General features: G+C 41.8%; 1 protein-coding gene across 2 annotated transcripts; it reads left to right on the forward strand.

Annotated features, from left to right (window-relative positions):
• Positions 1–140: 140 nt before the first annotated feature.
• lzts3b (leucine zipper, putative tumor suppressor family member 3b) lies at positions 141–14456 on the forward strand. Of its 2 annotated transcripts, none has more exons than XM_077522494.1 (8): positions 141–555; positions 3241–4166; positions 5716–6186; positions 6255–6422; positions 7650–7778; positions 7966–8157; positions 8257–8487; positions 11743–14456. In XM_077522494.1, the coding sequence occupies exons 2-8, from the start codon at positions 3360–3362 to the stop codon at positions 12688–12690; spliced, it is 2946 nt and encodes a 981-aa protein (XP_077378620.1). In that variant the 5' UTR covers positions 141–555; positions 3241–3359; the 3' UTR covers positions 12691–14456. The 2 variants fall into 2 exon arrangements, with proteins under 2 accessions (XP_077378620.1, XP_077378622.1); XM_077522496.1 differs by having other exon boundaries at positions 3368–4166.
• Positions 14457–14718: the final 262 nt, after the last annotated feature.

The following is a 14718-nucleotide window of genomic DNA, read 5'->3' on the forward strand; positions in this document are numbered from 1 at the left end:
AATTTGCTATTACGTCATTCTGATTATATTCCTGCAACATTAGGCCTATATTTAAATTAAATAGGCTGGCGTTTCCAATTACCAGTCATTATTGATAACTGATTACAAAGAGAGTGCAGTATTCCAATATTTTTTTTTATTGCTGGACTCTTCATTATTGGGACACTCGCATCTTTTAATGCAGGTAAAGCTAAGCTAATGTAGCGCTGCCCAATTATTTGTGCAGCCAATTTGTACCTCCACCCCATCCACCCATCTCCACATCCATCCAGGCCGTTCTCCCGAGGGAGAGCACCGACTGGCCTGATGCCAAGGGGGGCGTTTGCATCATGCAGCCGGAGGGGCGGGTCCAAAGGTGGGTGTGTGTCTCTCAGCTGATGCGCGTATCAACCGAGCGACTCCATCATCAGCATCCGACGCTGACAGCGGTCGAGGACGGCATCCCGAGCTGCAGCGACGCGCGGCGGCATCGCACGATGATCGGGGCCCGCGAGAAGCTGGACTGACGGCGGAACAACAACACGGAGTCCGCCTTCCCGCACCATGCGAAAAATAGTGAGTATCGCCTGTGACGACGGAAACGGTTGCTGTGCACAGTCGCTTGGAGGTGGGGAGGGGTAGCAAATATATAAATATATACTGTATATAGTAATCAAGAGGTGGTGCGTTCGAACATCCGCTAATGTCAACAATTGGCTCGCGGATTTGATTCGGATGCGAGGAGAGGGGGTTAGGATGGCGGAGATGATTCCACGCGTGGGGCTGCAGCTATACGGGGCCTAGTGAGTGCGTGGAAGCGCGGTGCAATGAGGGCTCGATGCGGATGCTGCTATAAAGCCGCCCTTGCCGCCCAGGGATGCAGAGAAAAGAGTGAGAGAGAAGGGGAGTCGTGAGGGGAGGGGAGAGAGCCACCGAGGCACCTAAAAGACACACTACTACTACTGCTACTACTACTACTACTACTACGACTCATTCTACTGCTACTACTGCTATAGTCACCCAAGAGGAAGTAACGATGTACTGTATCTAACATTCATACTTGTTTTGGGACTGTACATGTTTATGTGTGACTTACACTCAGCTCCCATAACATTAAGGCACACCTGCATCCCCTCACATGTGAAAATAAGGTGTTTACAAAGAACCACATATTGGGAGGATGCAGTTGGATACCACTACAGAATTAATAATAATGATAATAATAATAATAATCTGCGATTGGCTGGCAACCAGTCCAGGGTGTCCCCCGCCTACTGCCCAGAGCCAGCTGAGATAGGCGTCAGCACCCCCCGCGACCCTTGTGAGGAATAGGCGGTCAAGAAAATGGATGGATGGATAATAATAATAATAATAATAATAATAATAATAATAATAATAATTCATAGGAAGAGTTACTAAAATGGCCATTTTGTGAAACTAGATTATGCAGGCAATCATGCATTTAATGTGGAATATTGTTTCACTTACTCTTTTTATGAAAAACTGCTTTTTTTATGATTTTTACATCTTCATGGCGTGATACATATTAGGGATGTAACCATAGCCAAACATATGATATGAAGGTCACGATATGATAATTATCACGATATTGTGGGGAGGTTGGCGATATACAAAAAGATCACAATATGTAAAATAAAATAGCTCATAGTAAAAAAAACAAAATGCACAATGTTATGCTTTTGTTCATTACAGCAATGCATATAAACAACCTACAATCTTTAATAACACTTAATATTGCAGTACTTGCTAATGTAAGCACACATTGAGTTCTTCCACATATTGACTCGGTTCACAAGCATATTATGTTCCCCTTCATATGACTATTAGCGTGGATTTTAAACAGAGAAGGGCTAAAACATGGCTCATGAAAATTTAACTGCACTCAAAAATTGGCCACCAGAGGGTGGTAGAACTGCACAAATTGAAATCAACCCGACTTTTTAACAAATGTGTTGCTTTTAATATCGTGACATGACGACTACGATATATTGTGGCAGTTTTAATATCGCGATATCACGATATTGCTGTTATCGTGACATCCCTAATACATATGCAGTCGTGCCCATATAGTTACATACCCCATGGCCTAATTTGTGAAATATTGTCAATTTTATGGTGGTTCGTGCAGAAAAATGTTTCATTTATTTGTGGACAGTGGTCAGCTGAAGCCACTTGTTTTCAACAACAACACATTTTAAAATCATCAACTGAAATCTCTCAAATGGCCCAAATCAAAAGTTTTACACACTTCTGAAAGTTTGGCTTGATAATACACACATATGTTAACATACACAGGTTTAAATGTTGTTAAGGGTAGAATTCCACACACATTTTTATTAAGGGAGTCCTGCATACTATACAACATAGATGTAAAAAAAATAATGTACATCTAATCTATATATACACGCTATATATCTAACATTTACACATTTGAAAATGCTGCTCGATAGTGTTTAAAACTCTAATAGAGAAGATGATCCAAGTGTGTCTTTTTGTTTGTTTTGTTTTTTTATGCTTGTTGGAGTAATGCCTGTGTTAATACTGCTCGTATGCCATTGAATTGCCCCTCAGGGACAAACAGTGTCGATCAGGTAGAGCAACAAATATTTCATAACTACATGAAAATTTTTCTGAATGTAGGACAAAAAAAGGACCTTCGACTGAAATACAGGCTTCTCTGCCAAAAAAACAACTTCTGCCAGGATATGTCAAATTTATAAGCATACCAGTTCATTAAATGTATTAATAGTGTTATATACATGACACATCACGTAGTGCAACTTAGGTCATGGTAAACAAGGGCCACATTCATCTCTTAGCAAGCTAGTGGGCCCCGCATGGAACAAATACATTAGAATGGTCTGCCAAATTTAAAACTCACAGTAAATTACATTTTTGTTCTGATGCTACAGATGACACATAATCCCTGCCAAAACAGGCTCATGTATATCTTAGTTTAGCATGCTAGCATGCTGCTATCAGTGAGAATGTGGCTACGTTTCCAAATGTTTGCAAGACTGCCCGTGTCAAAACGGCAATAAAAATGTTTTCCATAAAATGTCACATAATAGATAACATGGTGCCTGACTAATTAGAAATCATCCAGTATGGATACAGTTTCACGTGATTCAGTCAACACCAAATGAATCTTGTCTGCTCTCCATTTATTCATCTGAATCTAATCCTATTAATGCAATAACAATATTGTATAACACCTCTCATTTCTCTGTGTTCCTCTAGTGTGTGTGCCCCCACTACCTGCATTAGGTTGTGATGACCCACACTGCATCCAAATGTTTCTGTGACCCTCCCCAAACCTGACTCCTAACCTCTAACCCCTGACCTTTGACCCCCTCACTATGGGCAGTGTTGGCAGTGGGGTGGCAGGCGAGCAGGAATTTGCCATGAAGTCCGTAGGCACGAGGACCACGCTGCCCCGCGCTCCGCCTCTCTCACGCCGTTGCCCCGGTGACCGCAGCTGCAGCGCAGAGCGTCTGCCCCGCCCCCCCGCAACTATATCCGACGGGACGGCCTCTAGCGACGAGCGAGGGAGCGTTAGCATCGGTACCGCCACCTGTACCGACCGGCCCACTGAAACGGCCTCCACCACCAACACGGAATGTACCATGGCGGCGCCCAACAACAACAGCCAGCTGGAGTGCGGCAACGCGGCCCTCAGGAGGGAGTGGGAGAGGGAGAGGCAACGAGAACGGGGGAGAGACAGGGACCGGGACCGAGACTGGGACCGGGAGAGGTTGGACAGGGAGCGGGAGCGGGAGAGGAACAGGGAGAGAGAGCGGGAACGGGTGGAGAGAGAGCGACTGGAGCGAGAGCGAGAGAGGGAACGGGAGAGGGCCCGGGAGAGGGAGAGGGAGAGGATCGAGAGGGACAAGATCGAAAGGGAGCGGGAGCGAGAACGGGAAAGAGAGAGGGAGAGGGAACGAGAGAGGCTGGAAGGGGAGCGGCTGGAACGGGAGAGAGAGATGCAGGCCGCCGGTCTGGATGTCTGCGGGAACGTCGTGGGCCGAGGAGCGAGCGAGAAGAACAGTGTTGGGGTGAAGCAGCATCAGCACAGAGAGATGGTAGCGACCAGAACCGATGGTGAAAACAACCCAGCCGGACACAACCCACCCAAGATCATGGCGGTGTCAGGAAAACTGGAGCAGGTACTTCTTGATACTCCTCTTACTCCTCAATCAACTTACTTAATTTAAAGGGGAAGTCAACATTAAAAAAAAAAAGTCTTGATAATAATATGTTCTATGCAGCCCCACTAGTCTAAATACGGTATTCTGGTTTATATTGCGTTAATGGAATTATGTGAATGTGCAAGTCTTGAGTTGGGCAGTTTTCTGACGTAAATCAATCATTAAACCTGTATTTTAATTAATTTAATGTGTAGAATTAAAAACTGAAGATATATCACCAAACTCTCTTAAATGAAAGTTTACAAAAGTATGTTTTCAGAGAAATCAGGTGGAAGCTGATGATTTTGAGAAGGAAATGAAGTAGCAGTTATGGCAATGATTTTGACCATGCTAGCATTATCCATCCATCCATCCATTTTCTTGACCGCTTATTCCTCACAAGGGTCGCGGGGATGCTAGCATTAAGCACTGTATATTTCATAGCACTGGCGATTTCTTTTATATATTGTTAATTATTTTAGCCCACAATATTCATAAAAAATGCCCGCGAAATCCTGGAGGGACTGTTTAGGACTGTCTATAAATTAGCTAAAAATGACATATGTGCCACAAATCATCATATATCCATTATTAATTAAATGTTTTATTATTATTCTGATTGCGGTAGTAATTGGCAGTGTAACATGCATCACTATTTCAAATGTAATGAATTATTATTATTATTATTATTATTATTATTATTATTATTATTATTATTATTATTATTATTATTATTATTACGTCATTATGAAGTGAAGCACTTGTGTGGCATAAATATTCCAAAAAATAATTGAAAACACCCTATAAAGCCTGGACATAATTTAAATTCTTTGCATAATAATAATAATAATAATAATAATAATAATAATAATAATAATAATAATAATTTAAAAATCCAAATTACTTAATATAAAACTTTTTTTTTAAAAAGTAGTGAAAATAGTTACTTTGCCTGGTAATGAGTTAGTTTTATTATAAAATAATTCAAATATTAACTTAAGCAAGTAATGAGTAACTATAACTAATTCCTTTTTTAAAGTAACGTCCCCGACATTGGTGGAACTGGAATATAAGATAAGCAGCTAAATCCAGCAGTTTTTATCAATATTAAAAGATGGACATTTTTTATTTTATTTTTTTTAATCCCTCACTCACTCACACAAGCTTACATCACGTAAGCTACACATGGTCTCCCAGGCGGAGAAGTGAAAAAACGCCAACCGGCCCCGAAGGCAAGTGATGGTTCCACTCCACCTGACGAACATTTTGCCACTTGCTGTCAAATGAAAATGACATCACAGTTGCTAAGGGACCAACCAATCACAGCTCAGCTTCAGAAAACCAGTGAGCTGTAATTGGTCATCGCTTGAGCCCTGAGCAACTGTTTGACAGTTCATCAGGTTTTAACGGATAGGCTCCACTTGAGCCTGGGCAGCATCAGTGGAACAGAAAATGAATGGCTGAATGCTGTAGTTTTGTAATCACTCACGAGTGTCTTAATTTCCTCTTTTCATTGTCTATTTCCCAGGCAATGCAGAGAGACTCGGGCCTTGTCCGTCCCTCTGCCTTCAAACCGGTGGTTCCAAAGAGTTTCCACTCCATGCAGAACCTTGTGGGCCAGGCGGGTGGGGCTGGGAGCGAGGGCAAAAGCGAGGCGAGGGGCGAAGGATTCTGTGAGGGGAGAGGTGGCAGGAGAGGCAGGGATGGTGGAGGGGGAGAGTCAGGAGAGGTGCCAGAAGCCCTGCTCCTGGACCAGGAAAGTCCAGTGAGGGTCAGCAGAGGCGAGGGAGCGGGAAATCCTAATGAGGTGGTTCAGGGGGGTATGTCCGACTCAGGCAGGAACTCTCTGACCAGCCTGCCAACCTACACCGGGTCGGGCTCTGGTTGTGGACCTCCGGCCGTACTGGGGCCGCTAAGTGCTTCCACAAGCCACATCAACAGGTTGGGCATGGCTGGGGCGGCAGCGGGCTTGGACAAGATGGAAAAGCCCGGCTACCAGGTAGGCGCTCCTACATACAATACATGACATCAATATGATTTAACACATTTTTTTCATTTTGTTTTCAGAACGGGCTTTGTGCATCAGACAGCGGTCGATCTTCATCGGGGAAGAGCTCCTCATCCTATCAGAGGCTGAGTCACATGAGTGACGCACCGGGACCGTTACGCCCCTCCCCTTCCTCGGATGACATCATTCAGGACCTGGAGGACCGCTTGTGGGAGAAAGAGCAAGAGGTCAGTATATGCAAGTGTTGCTTTGTGCGGGTTAATTCCATTACCAAATTACAGCAAGTCTCTCAAAGGCACTTTTTTACTTATTGATGTTTATTTAAATAAGGCCGTGCTTATTAACTCATTCACTCCCAGCCATTTTCACTGAAGCAACCCCCTTCGCTCCCAGCTGTTTTGCTGCCCCCTTCTGTGTTAAAAACATGGAACCTACCGAAAGAAAGATGAAAGACTCTTCTTTCATTAGGAAAAACTAAGTATATTTCTATCTGTTTTCGTTTTGAAGCGATTAGAATTAGAATATAGCTAAGTTTAATCATTACTCACAAATCTGTTTAAAACTGTGGGGAAAACAGCTTGTTGCAACATGGCCCTGGTTGACTCTCTTATACTTTGCTGCCACCTGCTGGCCGTTTTTGTTATAACTACTATTGCTTTCTCTTAAGTTCAGAGGCTGCATCAAAGTTTTCTGTACAGTATACTCTAGCATAAAAAAACAAAAAACAAAAAAACTTGTAAATACGTCTTTGGGATGCTGGTAATATTTAAAATAGAATGTATTTATATGTTTTTGGAAGCAAATAAGTTAATGGCCATAGAGCAATGTGTGAAAATTTTGTTTTAATGACCTTCTCCACAGCATGGCAGCAACAATAATAAAATACTAGGAATATATGAGTTACAAAGCTAGTGTATAGGGGAAGTCACATTATACTTCTAACTGTACACTGTCATATAGATTGTCAAACCAACAAATGTAATGATGCACAAAGTTAAGAAATCTACTGTCTTCATCTACATCTTGCCTAACATCCATCCATCCATCCATTTTCTTGACCGCTTATTCCTCACAAGGGTCGCGGGGGCTGCTGGCGCCTATCTCAGCTGGCTCTGGGCAGTAGGCAGGGGACACCCTGGACTGGTTGCCAACCAATCGCAGGGCACACAGAGACGAACAACCATCCACACTCACACGCACACCTAGGGACAATTCGGAGCGCCCAATTAACCTGTCATGCATGTCTTTGGAATGTGGGAGGAGACCGGAGTACCCGGAGAAGACCCACGCGGGCACGGGGAGAACATGCAAACTCCACCCAGGAAGGTCCGAGCCTGGACTCGAACCGGAGACCTCAGAACTGGGAAGCGGACGTGCTAACCACTCGACTACCGTGCCGCCATCTTGCCTAACAGTGTATTATAATATTTTCGAATACCTTGCCTGACCACCAGGTGCAGCACATGCGCCGTAACCTGGACCAAAGTGAGGCCGCCATCATTCAGGTGTTTGAGGAGAAACAGCGCGTGTGGGAGCGACAGATGGACGAGCTGAGACAGAACTATGCCTCGCGCTTGCAGCAGGTGACCTCACCGCACACGCTTGATTTCAATAATTTCGGTAGAGAGAAGCATGTTCGGTGTGTTATGCAGTACATCTGAATTGCATGATCTGGGTGCTAATAACTAGTCATTTTAAGGCATCAGCACTGATATGCAACCCATAAAATCTCCACTTATTGCCAAATGGCAACAAAACTGCTATCTGCAGGTCACGCGGCGCGCACAGCGCTCGCAGACCGCCCTGCAGGCCCAGATAACCCGTTTGTCCCAAGACAAGAGAAGACTCCAAGAGGAGATGGCGGCCCTGCTTGCCCAGCGAGAGGAGCTGGAGAGGAAGTGTTTGGACTACAGGAAGGAGCAGGCTGACATATTGCCACGTCTGGAGGAGACCAAGTGGGAGGTGAGATGCATTCTGAGCACTTGAGCCAAATTAAGTGCAACCTCCAAAGTCGAACGTGGTCAATTCTGTACAAACTCACTTTCTCCGCTAATGTCTCAGGTGTGTCAGAAGGCCGGCGAGATCTCGCTGCTGAAGCAGCAGCTGAGGGAAAGTCAAGCTGAGGTGACGCAGCGGGCCGGAGAGATGGTGGCCCTGAGGGGCCAGCTCAAGGAGCTCAACGCCCAGCTGAGGGAGCAGGAGGAGGCCATGCTCGGACTGAAGGAGTCCTACAGCGCCAAGAGTTTGGAGCTGGAGAAATGCGAGGCGGACTTGAGAAGGACTCTGTCCGAGGCGAGTTCCAATTTCACTTCCTCTATTGCAGTGGTGTCCAAACGACGGCCCGGGGGCCATTTGCGGCCCGCCGTCCATTTTTTTTTAGTGGCCCGCGACATATGCTAAAAATGGCATTTGACTCAGTTCAAATAAAATAAAAACAAAAATTATTGGAGATGGTCAAAGTAAGAAAAGAAGGTGTTGAAAAACACAGGTGCTATTAAAGGTTATTTTAGTTAACTAAAACTAACGAAAAAATTAAAATTCAAAAAACAATTTTGTTAACAAAATAAAATAAAAACAAAGATGCTTTTTAAAAAAGAAAACTAACTGAAACTACATTTTATGTTTACAAAACTAACTAAAATAAAACTAACTATAATTATAGCAAAAATGTCCTTCATTTTAGTCTTTGGTAATTAATTTAATGCATGAGCCTTTGGAGATGATTTTAAATGTGATTTTTAGTAGATTTATTTTGATATAAACCGGAATGACAACACACCCATGGTGTTTTTTAAATATTGCGCACAAGTAATACACATAAAGAAAAACTGAAACTAACTAAACTAAAACTAAGCATTTATTAAAGAACTAAAACTAATACAAAAACTAACAGAACCACCCTGAAAACTAATTAAAACTAACTAAATTTTAAAAAAAACAAAACTCGAAACAAAATAAAAACCAAAATCAAAAATTCCAAAACTATAATAACCCTACTGCCATATTACAAATAAATTGGTTTATACATTTTTCTAAATAGGCAAAAGCACAAATAAATTATTTGTACAATTTTTAGGACTAAACACTATTTCTCTTCATAACATTATGTGGCCCTTGCATCCTTCTGATTTTCTGTATGTGGCCCTCAAATGAAAAAGTTTGGACACTCCTGCTCTATTATGATGGGAAACAACACTTTAGCAACTCAAGCATACATTTAGCTCCACAAGAGCAAATTATTTGAAACGCCTCAGTAAGTTGCAAGGGGAAACAAACATGCTATGCTTGACTCAAAAATTTAATCTTAAATTTAAGGAAAACATTTATCAGCTATGAAGTGATCGAAAAAAGAAAAAAAGACAACAAAACACGAATATCATTTCCAATAAGCGCAACTGATGGATGTAGAAGGTTTCCAGTAAATCCAAAACAACTCAAATTCTAATCCGCAAAATCCACGCTGGGAAGGAATAACGAGAGAGCATGTCGAAGTGGGGATTGAAGAAAATTCAGCCAAAGCCAAAACAATTTGATCTTTTGTGCTGGATGATCTTATAAGAAGCTTAAATAGATCAAATGTGCGTACGTGCACGTCATGCAATAGCTGGAGGTTCATCCTAATTAAGAAAGAGCATCTTAAAATCTTTACTGAATCTATTTGTCAGCTGTTTTTTTTAACTAGACAAACTTTATGATAAATAGCATTTTTGTTTATCTATATTATGTCAGTGATGTCAGTGATGTCAGTGAAAGAGGAAGTCTACTCTTAAATTTTCTAAACAATAATATGTTTTTTGTGGCCCCACTAGTCTAAACACAGCATTGTGATGAATAAAGCTTGTTTGTTAATATTAAGTAAGCAGAAAAATCCACCTGTTTTTATCCATCTCAGGCAGCCATTTTTCCTTGTACAGCCACTTGCGGTTGACTGAAAATGACGTCACAGTGCGGGCTCAGGTAACGACGGTCATGGTTCACCAATTTGCTAGGTTTGGTCAGGTTATGTTCGTCCTTAGGCACTGTGATGTCATTTTCAGTTAACAGTAAGTGAGAAAATGGACGACCCATAATTCATATTCCATAAATGCAATATTAATCAGAATACCGTGTTTAGACTAGGGCTGCAAAGCACATATTATTGTAAAAAATATTTTTGAATTAAAATGAGAGGATCAATAACATGCCTTTAGGATGTGCACAATCATGAACTCACGGTACATAAATGACTATATTAAGTTGTTAAATTACACCAGGGGTCAGCAACCTTACTTTCAAAAGAGCCATTTCAGGCCAAATAAATAACGAAACTACACCTACCCTACCCTACCACTTTTTTTTGGCAAATTTGTGCACACTATATGATAAATTTCTGCTCTGTTCGGATCTTTTTGGACATTTTATGGTCACTTTTGGACATTTTTAGGGATTTTAAAAAACTTTTTCATCTACCTTTCGTCTCTTTTTCGAACAACCTACAAATTTGGGCTCTGGCATTTTTTTTTTATATTTATTTTTTTTAAATGTAAATAATTAATTTGTTTAAAGAATATTTTATCTTAAAAAATAAAATAAATAAGTTTTAAAAATATTAATTTCCTCTAATTTTTTTTAGAGATCCACAGGGAGCCAAAGAAGAGGGACTAAAGAGCAGCAGATTGCAGACCCCTGAATTATACGAACAAACCACCTTTACATGAGGCTCATCAAATCACACATGGCCAAACAAATTAACACATTAACTCTTTACACAAACAGAATATGTCACTAAACTGAACTTGAAATCCGAGTTTGATCCCCTACACCAGCGGTGTCAAACATACGGCCCGCGGGCCGGATCAGGCCCGCAAATGGGTTTAATCCGGCCAGCGAGATAATTTTGTAAAGTCAAAAAAAAAATAATAATAATTAAATAAATAAAATAAAAATAAAAATTTGTAATGTCCAACTAATTAATCAGCCAGCCACAATCAAAACATATAACTTTGTAATTTCACAAGCAGTCCTCAGATGACCAATGCAACTTGTCCAGGGAATCGTCGTCCGGGATGTCATTATTTTACACACAACTTTAACTACAGTTTGTTTAATTATTATTATTATTTTTTGTAATCATACACCAACATAAATGTGTTAAATACGACACAAATTCAATTACTGGTAACACAAATAGATATGACAAGGATAAACGTCCTTATAACATCATTAACTGCGCCATGCAATGCATTCTGGGAACAATATATATGCAAAACAGGTCGATTTCACACGTCCAGAATGTATACCGGCAAAGTGTTGCTGTGTTCTATTTGCATTTGTGTTATTTTTCGGAACAATATGATTACAATTGAGCTCCGTAATTTAGGTCTGGTCCACGAAAATCTGCGTATAAATGACAGCAATTGTTTTTAAGTTATATACCGTTATTTTTCCGATGCGGCCCACTTGATAATATATTTTCCTCCATGCGGCCCCTAAGCTAACGCGAGTTTGACACCCCTGCCCTACACAATACCACAACAATGTACTTGATTATTTTTTTTCTTCCTCCAGGTGTCCATTCTGCGAGAGAAGCTTGGTGTTTTCGAGGCGGAGGTGTTGAGTCTAAAACGAGCCCTGAATGAGGTCAGCAGAGGAGCCGAGGTTGTCATGAGCCCAAACCTAGCTGCCGCGGGCCTCTTGCCACCCTGGGGAATCGTCCACTGCCAGCGAACTCCCGGCGACCAATCCGCCAGCTCCCTCCCCCCTACGGCCGACACCCTGCTGAGCCTTCAGAGTGACGAAGCCAAAGCCCAGCGGCAGGAGGCTCAGAGGCAGCAACGCGAGGAAGCGCAGTGGCAACAGCAGCAGCAGCAGCAGCGTCAGGACGCCCACGCGCAGCAGGACATGCAGATGCGGCAGGACGCTCACCTGCGCCACGAAGCCCAGCTCCGTCAGGACGCGCACCTCCGCCACGAGGCCCAGCTCCGCCACGAGGCCCAGCTCTGCCAGGAGGCCCAGCAGCGGCAGCAGGACGCTCACTGGGATGAGGCGGGAGAGCTGCGCCGACAGCTGGAGCAGCTGCAGGCCGCCCTGCGCCTGGAGCGGCAGCAGCGCGAGCGCCAGGCCCTCAACTTCGACCAGGAGCGACACACCTGGCAGGACGAGAAGGAGCGGGTGTTGAAATACCAGGCCCAGTTGCAGCTGAGCTACGTGGAGACCCTGCAGAAGAACCAGGCTTTGGAGAAGCGGATGAGCCAGCTGGGAACCAAACCCAGCGCCGCGTGCACCGTCCCCACCACCACTGTCACCAACACCTCCCCGTCCTCGTCCTCCGGTTCCCCGCCTCCGCAATCTCTCTCCGCTCTTTCTCCTCAACCGCCACCATCTCTCCCCGGCCCCATCACCCTCACCCTGTCCCCGCCCTGTGAAGACCAGAAGGGCCCGCCTTCTCTCCACCAACTTGCCCCTCCCTGGGCAGGACCTTCACGCCTGGAGAGGATAGAGTCAACCGAAATTTAAGAACAAAAATACCCAGTAAACACACTGACGCGACACCACATCACATCGTACTGTAAGTGCATTTCAGCTGACCACATACATAAAAACAGAAACTATTTGAAGGTACACGCAGGTGATTAAAACGGGAAGTATATCCATTTTCTAGGCAGCCTTTTTCTCACAAGTTGCACACCACTTCCTGCATTATCAGAAAAAAAAAAGTGTGCCACACTACAGGACAACAAGCTGAAAATGTTTAGGTGGCAGCACTAACACAGCGGTCGTTTATTTTATGCCCGTTCCAGGAAAGAAAAAAAAGGACCAAGACAATCAGGGATATTGTCAGAAATTGCAACAAGAGTATTATCATCATTATTATTATTATACGATATTTATTATTCATTGTAAGTCTGTGTCAGTCGTATAACGTACAAGTAGAACTAGTGGTCAGAGTGTGTGACGTTAATCTGCATTTTTGGCCAGACAGCGCCTTACGCCATCTTTTCCAGCATGTGTAAGAGAATAAGTATTGCTGGGATAAAAATAACAAAATGAAAAAAAAAATCAAGTGTGAATTCAATTTTCAGTGCTTTGATTATATATATATAATATATCTATATAGGTCAATCACTTATTCCACATTAGGCGACATCACACTGAACTTTTTCCATTGAAGTCGGTTTTCATTTCATGCACAATGTCCAACATGCATGAGTCAAACATATCCTCAATTACAACAGAGCTTATATTTTCTGAAATCATAATATTATTAATAAATTAAATATATGTTTAGCTGATAATCAACCCAATCCAAATATTATGAGGAGTTTAAAGAGTTTACCTTCACCTGCGGTGACTAAAAATGAACCCTAGAGGTCAGTGTTAATCCATAATGGTGCTCCGATATGACTTTCTTTCCTCCAATCTGTAAAACAGTGGAAACAAATGAATGGAAGCACACTATCAAATTTTGCTCAATGTCAGGAAATAAATCCCAAAGTTAAAAAAATATATATAGAGAGAATGTATGATATACAAGAAATACTTATAGTTATAGATTGTACATGTATATGAATGAGGGAATGTGTGTGTGCGCGTCAGTTTATAAAGGCTGATGATAGAGGGACTAGTGGCAATACTGCAAGTAAATCTATATTAAGAAAGAATTAATTGATTTTTGTTAATTATATTAAAATGGACATGAAGGGAAGCAGGTGTTAGACTTTGTGCATCTGTTTAACTGCATAGTTATTTAGACTGAACAGTGGGAGCATTCAGCCTAACTGCACTACATCATGTCCACTTGACATGTACATTAGAATCCAGTGTGAATACCATGGCTTTTATATGTGGTTTACATGCCAACATACAAAAATGTTGCTCAAAAATATTAACGTATCGCTAGGGTATCACATAGTGCTATCATCTTTATTATTGTTATTATAAATATGGTAAAATGACAAAGAAAATGTGCCATTGAGTTTTCCTTTATGTATTTTTTTTTTTTTTTTTTTTTTTAGCTGTGTAGATAGCCTATTGGCCTATCATATGGAGGTGTAACCATAGCAACCTTGCCAAAAAAAGAAGAAAAAAGATGCTCCTTTTGATGTAGGTGATAAATGTAGTTACAGTATTGCATTGTTTAGAGAGTAAAATGTTATCTTTTTTTTTTTTTTACATGTTTCAGGTTTATTGTTTACAGTTATGTTATTAGTATTGTTTTGGATTTATTAAAACCACATCTTTGTTAAGATCAGCTGACTGAATAAACGTGAATAATTCATGTATTCTTGTTGAACATTTCATTCATTTATAGTGTGATTTGTTTTTATTTTTCAATTGAGAAAATGTAATAATGAAAATTTTTCTGAAGTAGCTTGAAACTGTATTTCTCCAATTTATTATAACTTGGAGTCATACATGGGTAAATTTGCAGGCACGTAAAAACTACCGGAATTTTTCACATTCTATTCTGTTCACTGTCTCGAAAACAGTTGGTGCTATTTGGACCTTATAGGATTCCGTAGCTGTTAGCATTTATGCTATTTA

This window comes from Festucalex cinctus, chromosome 5, assembly GCF_051991245.1.
Source record: "Festucalex cinctus isolate MCC-2025b chromosome 5, RoL_Fcin_1.0, whole genome shotgun sequence".
NCBI classification, from domain to species: domain Eukaryota; kingdom Metazoa; phylum Chordata; class Actinopteri; order Syngnathiformes; family Syngnathidae; genus Festucalex; species Festucalex cinctus.

Bases quoted from the DNA above. Each gene is read 5' to 3' on its own strand.
- lzts3b (XM_077522494.1), top strand. From the start codon at position 3,360: ATGGGCAGTGTTGGCAGTGGGGTGGCAGGCGAGCAGGAATTTGCCATG. The intron at 6,187-6,254 runs GTAGGCGCTCCT...TTTTGTTTTCAG, and splicing joins TGGAAAAGCCCGGCTACCAG to AACGGGCTTTGTGCATCAGA. The intron at 8,158-8,256 runs GTGAGATGCATT...CTAATGTCTCAG, and splicing joins TGGAGGAGACCAAGTGGGAG to GTGTGTCAGAAGGCCGGCGA.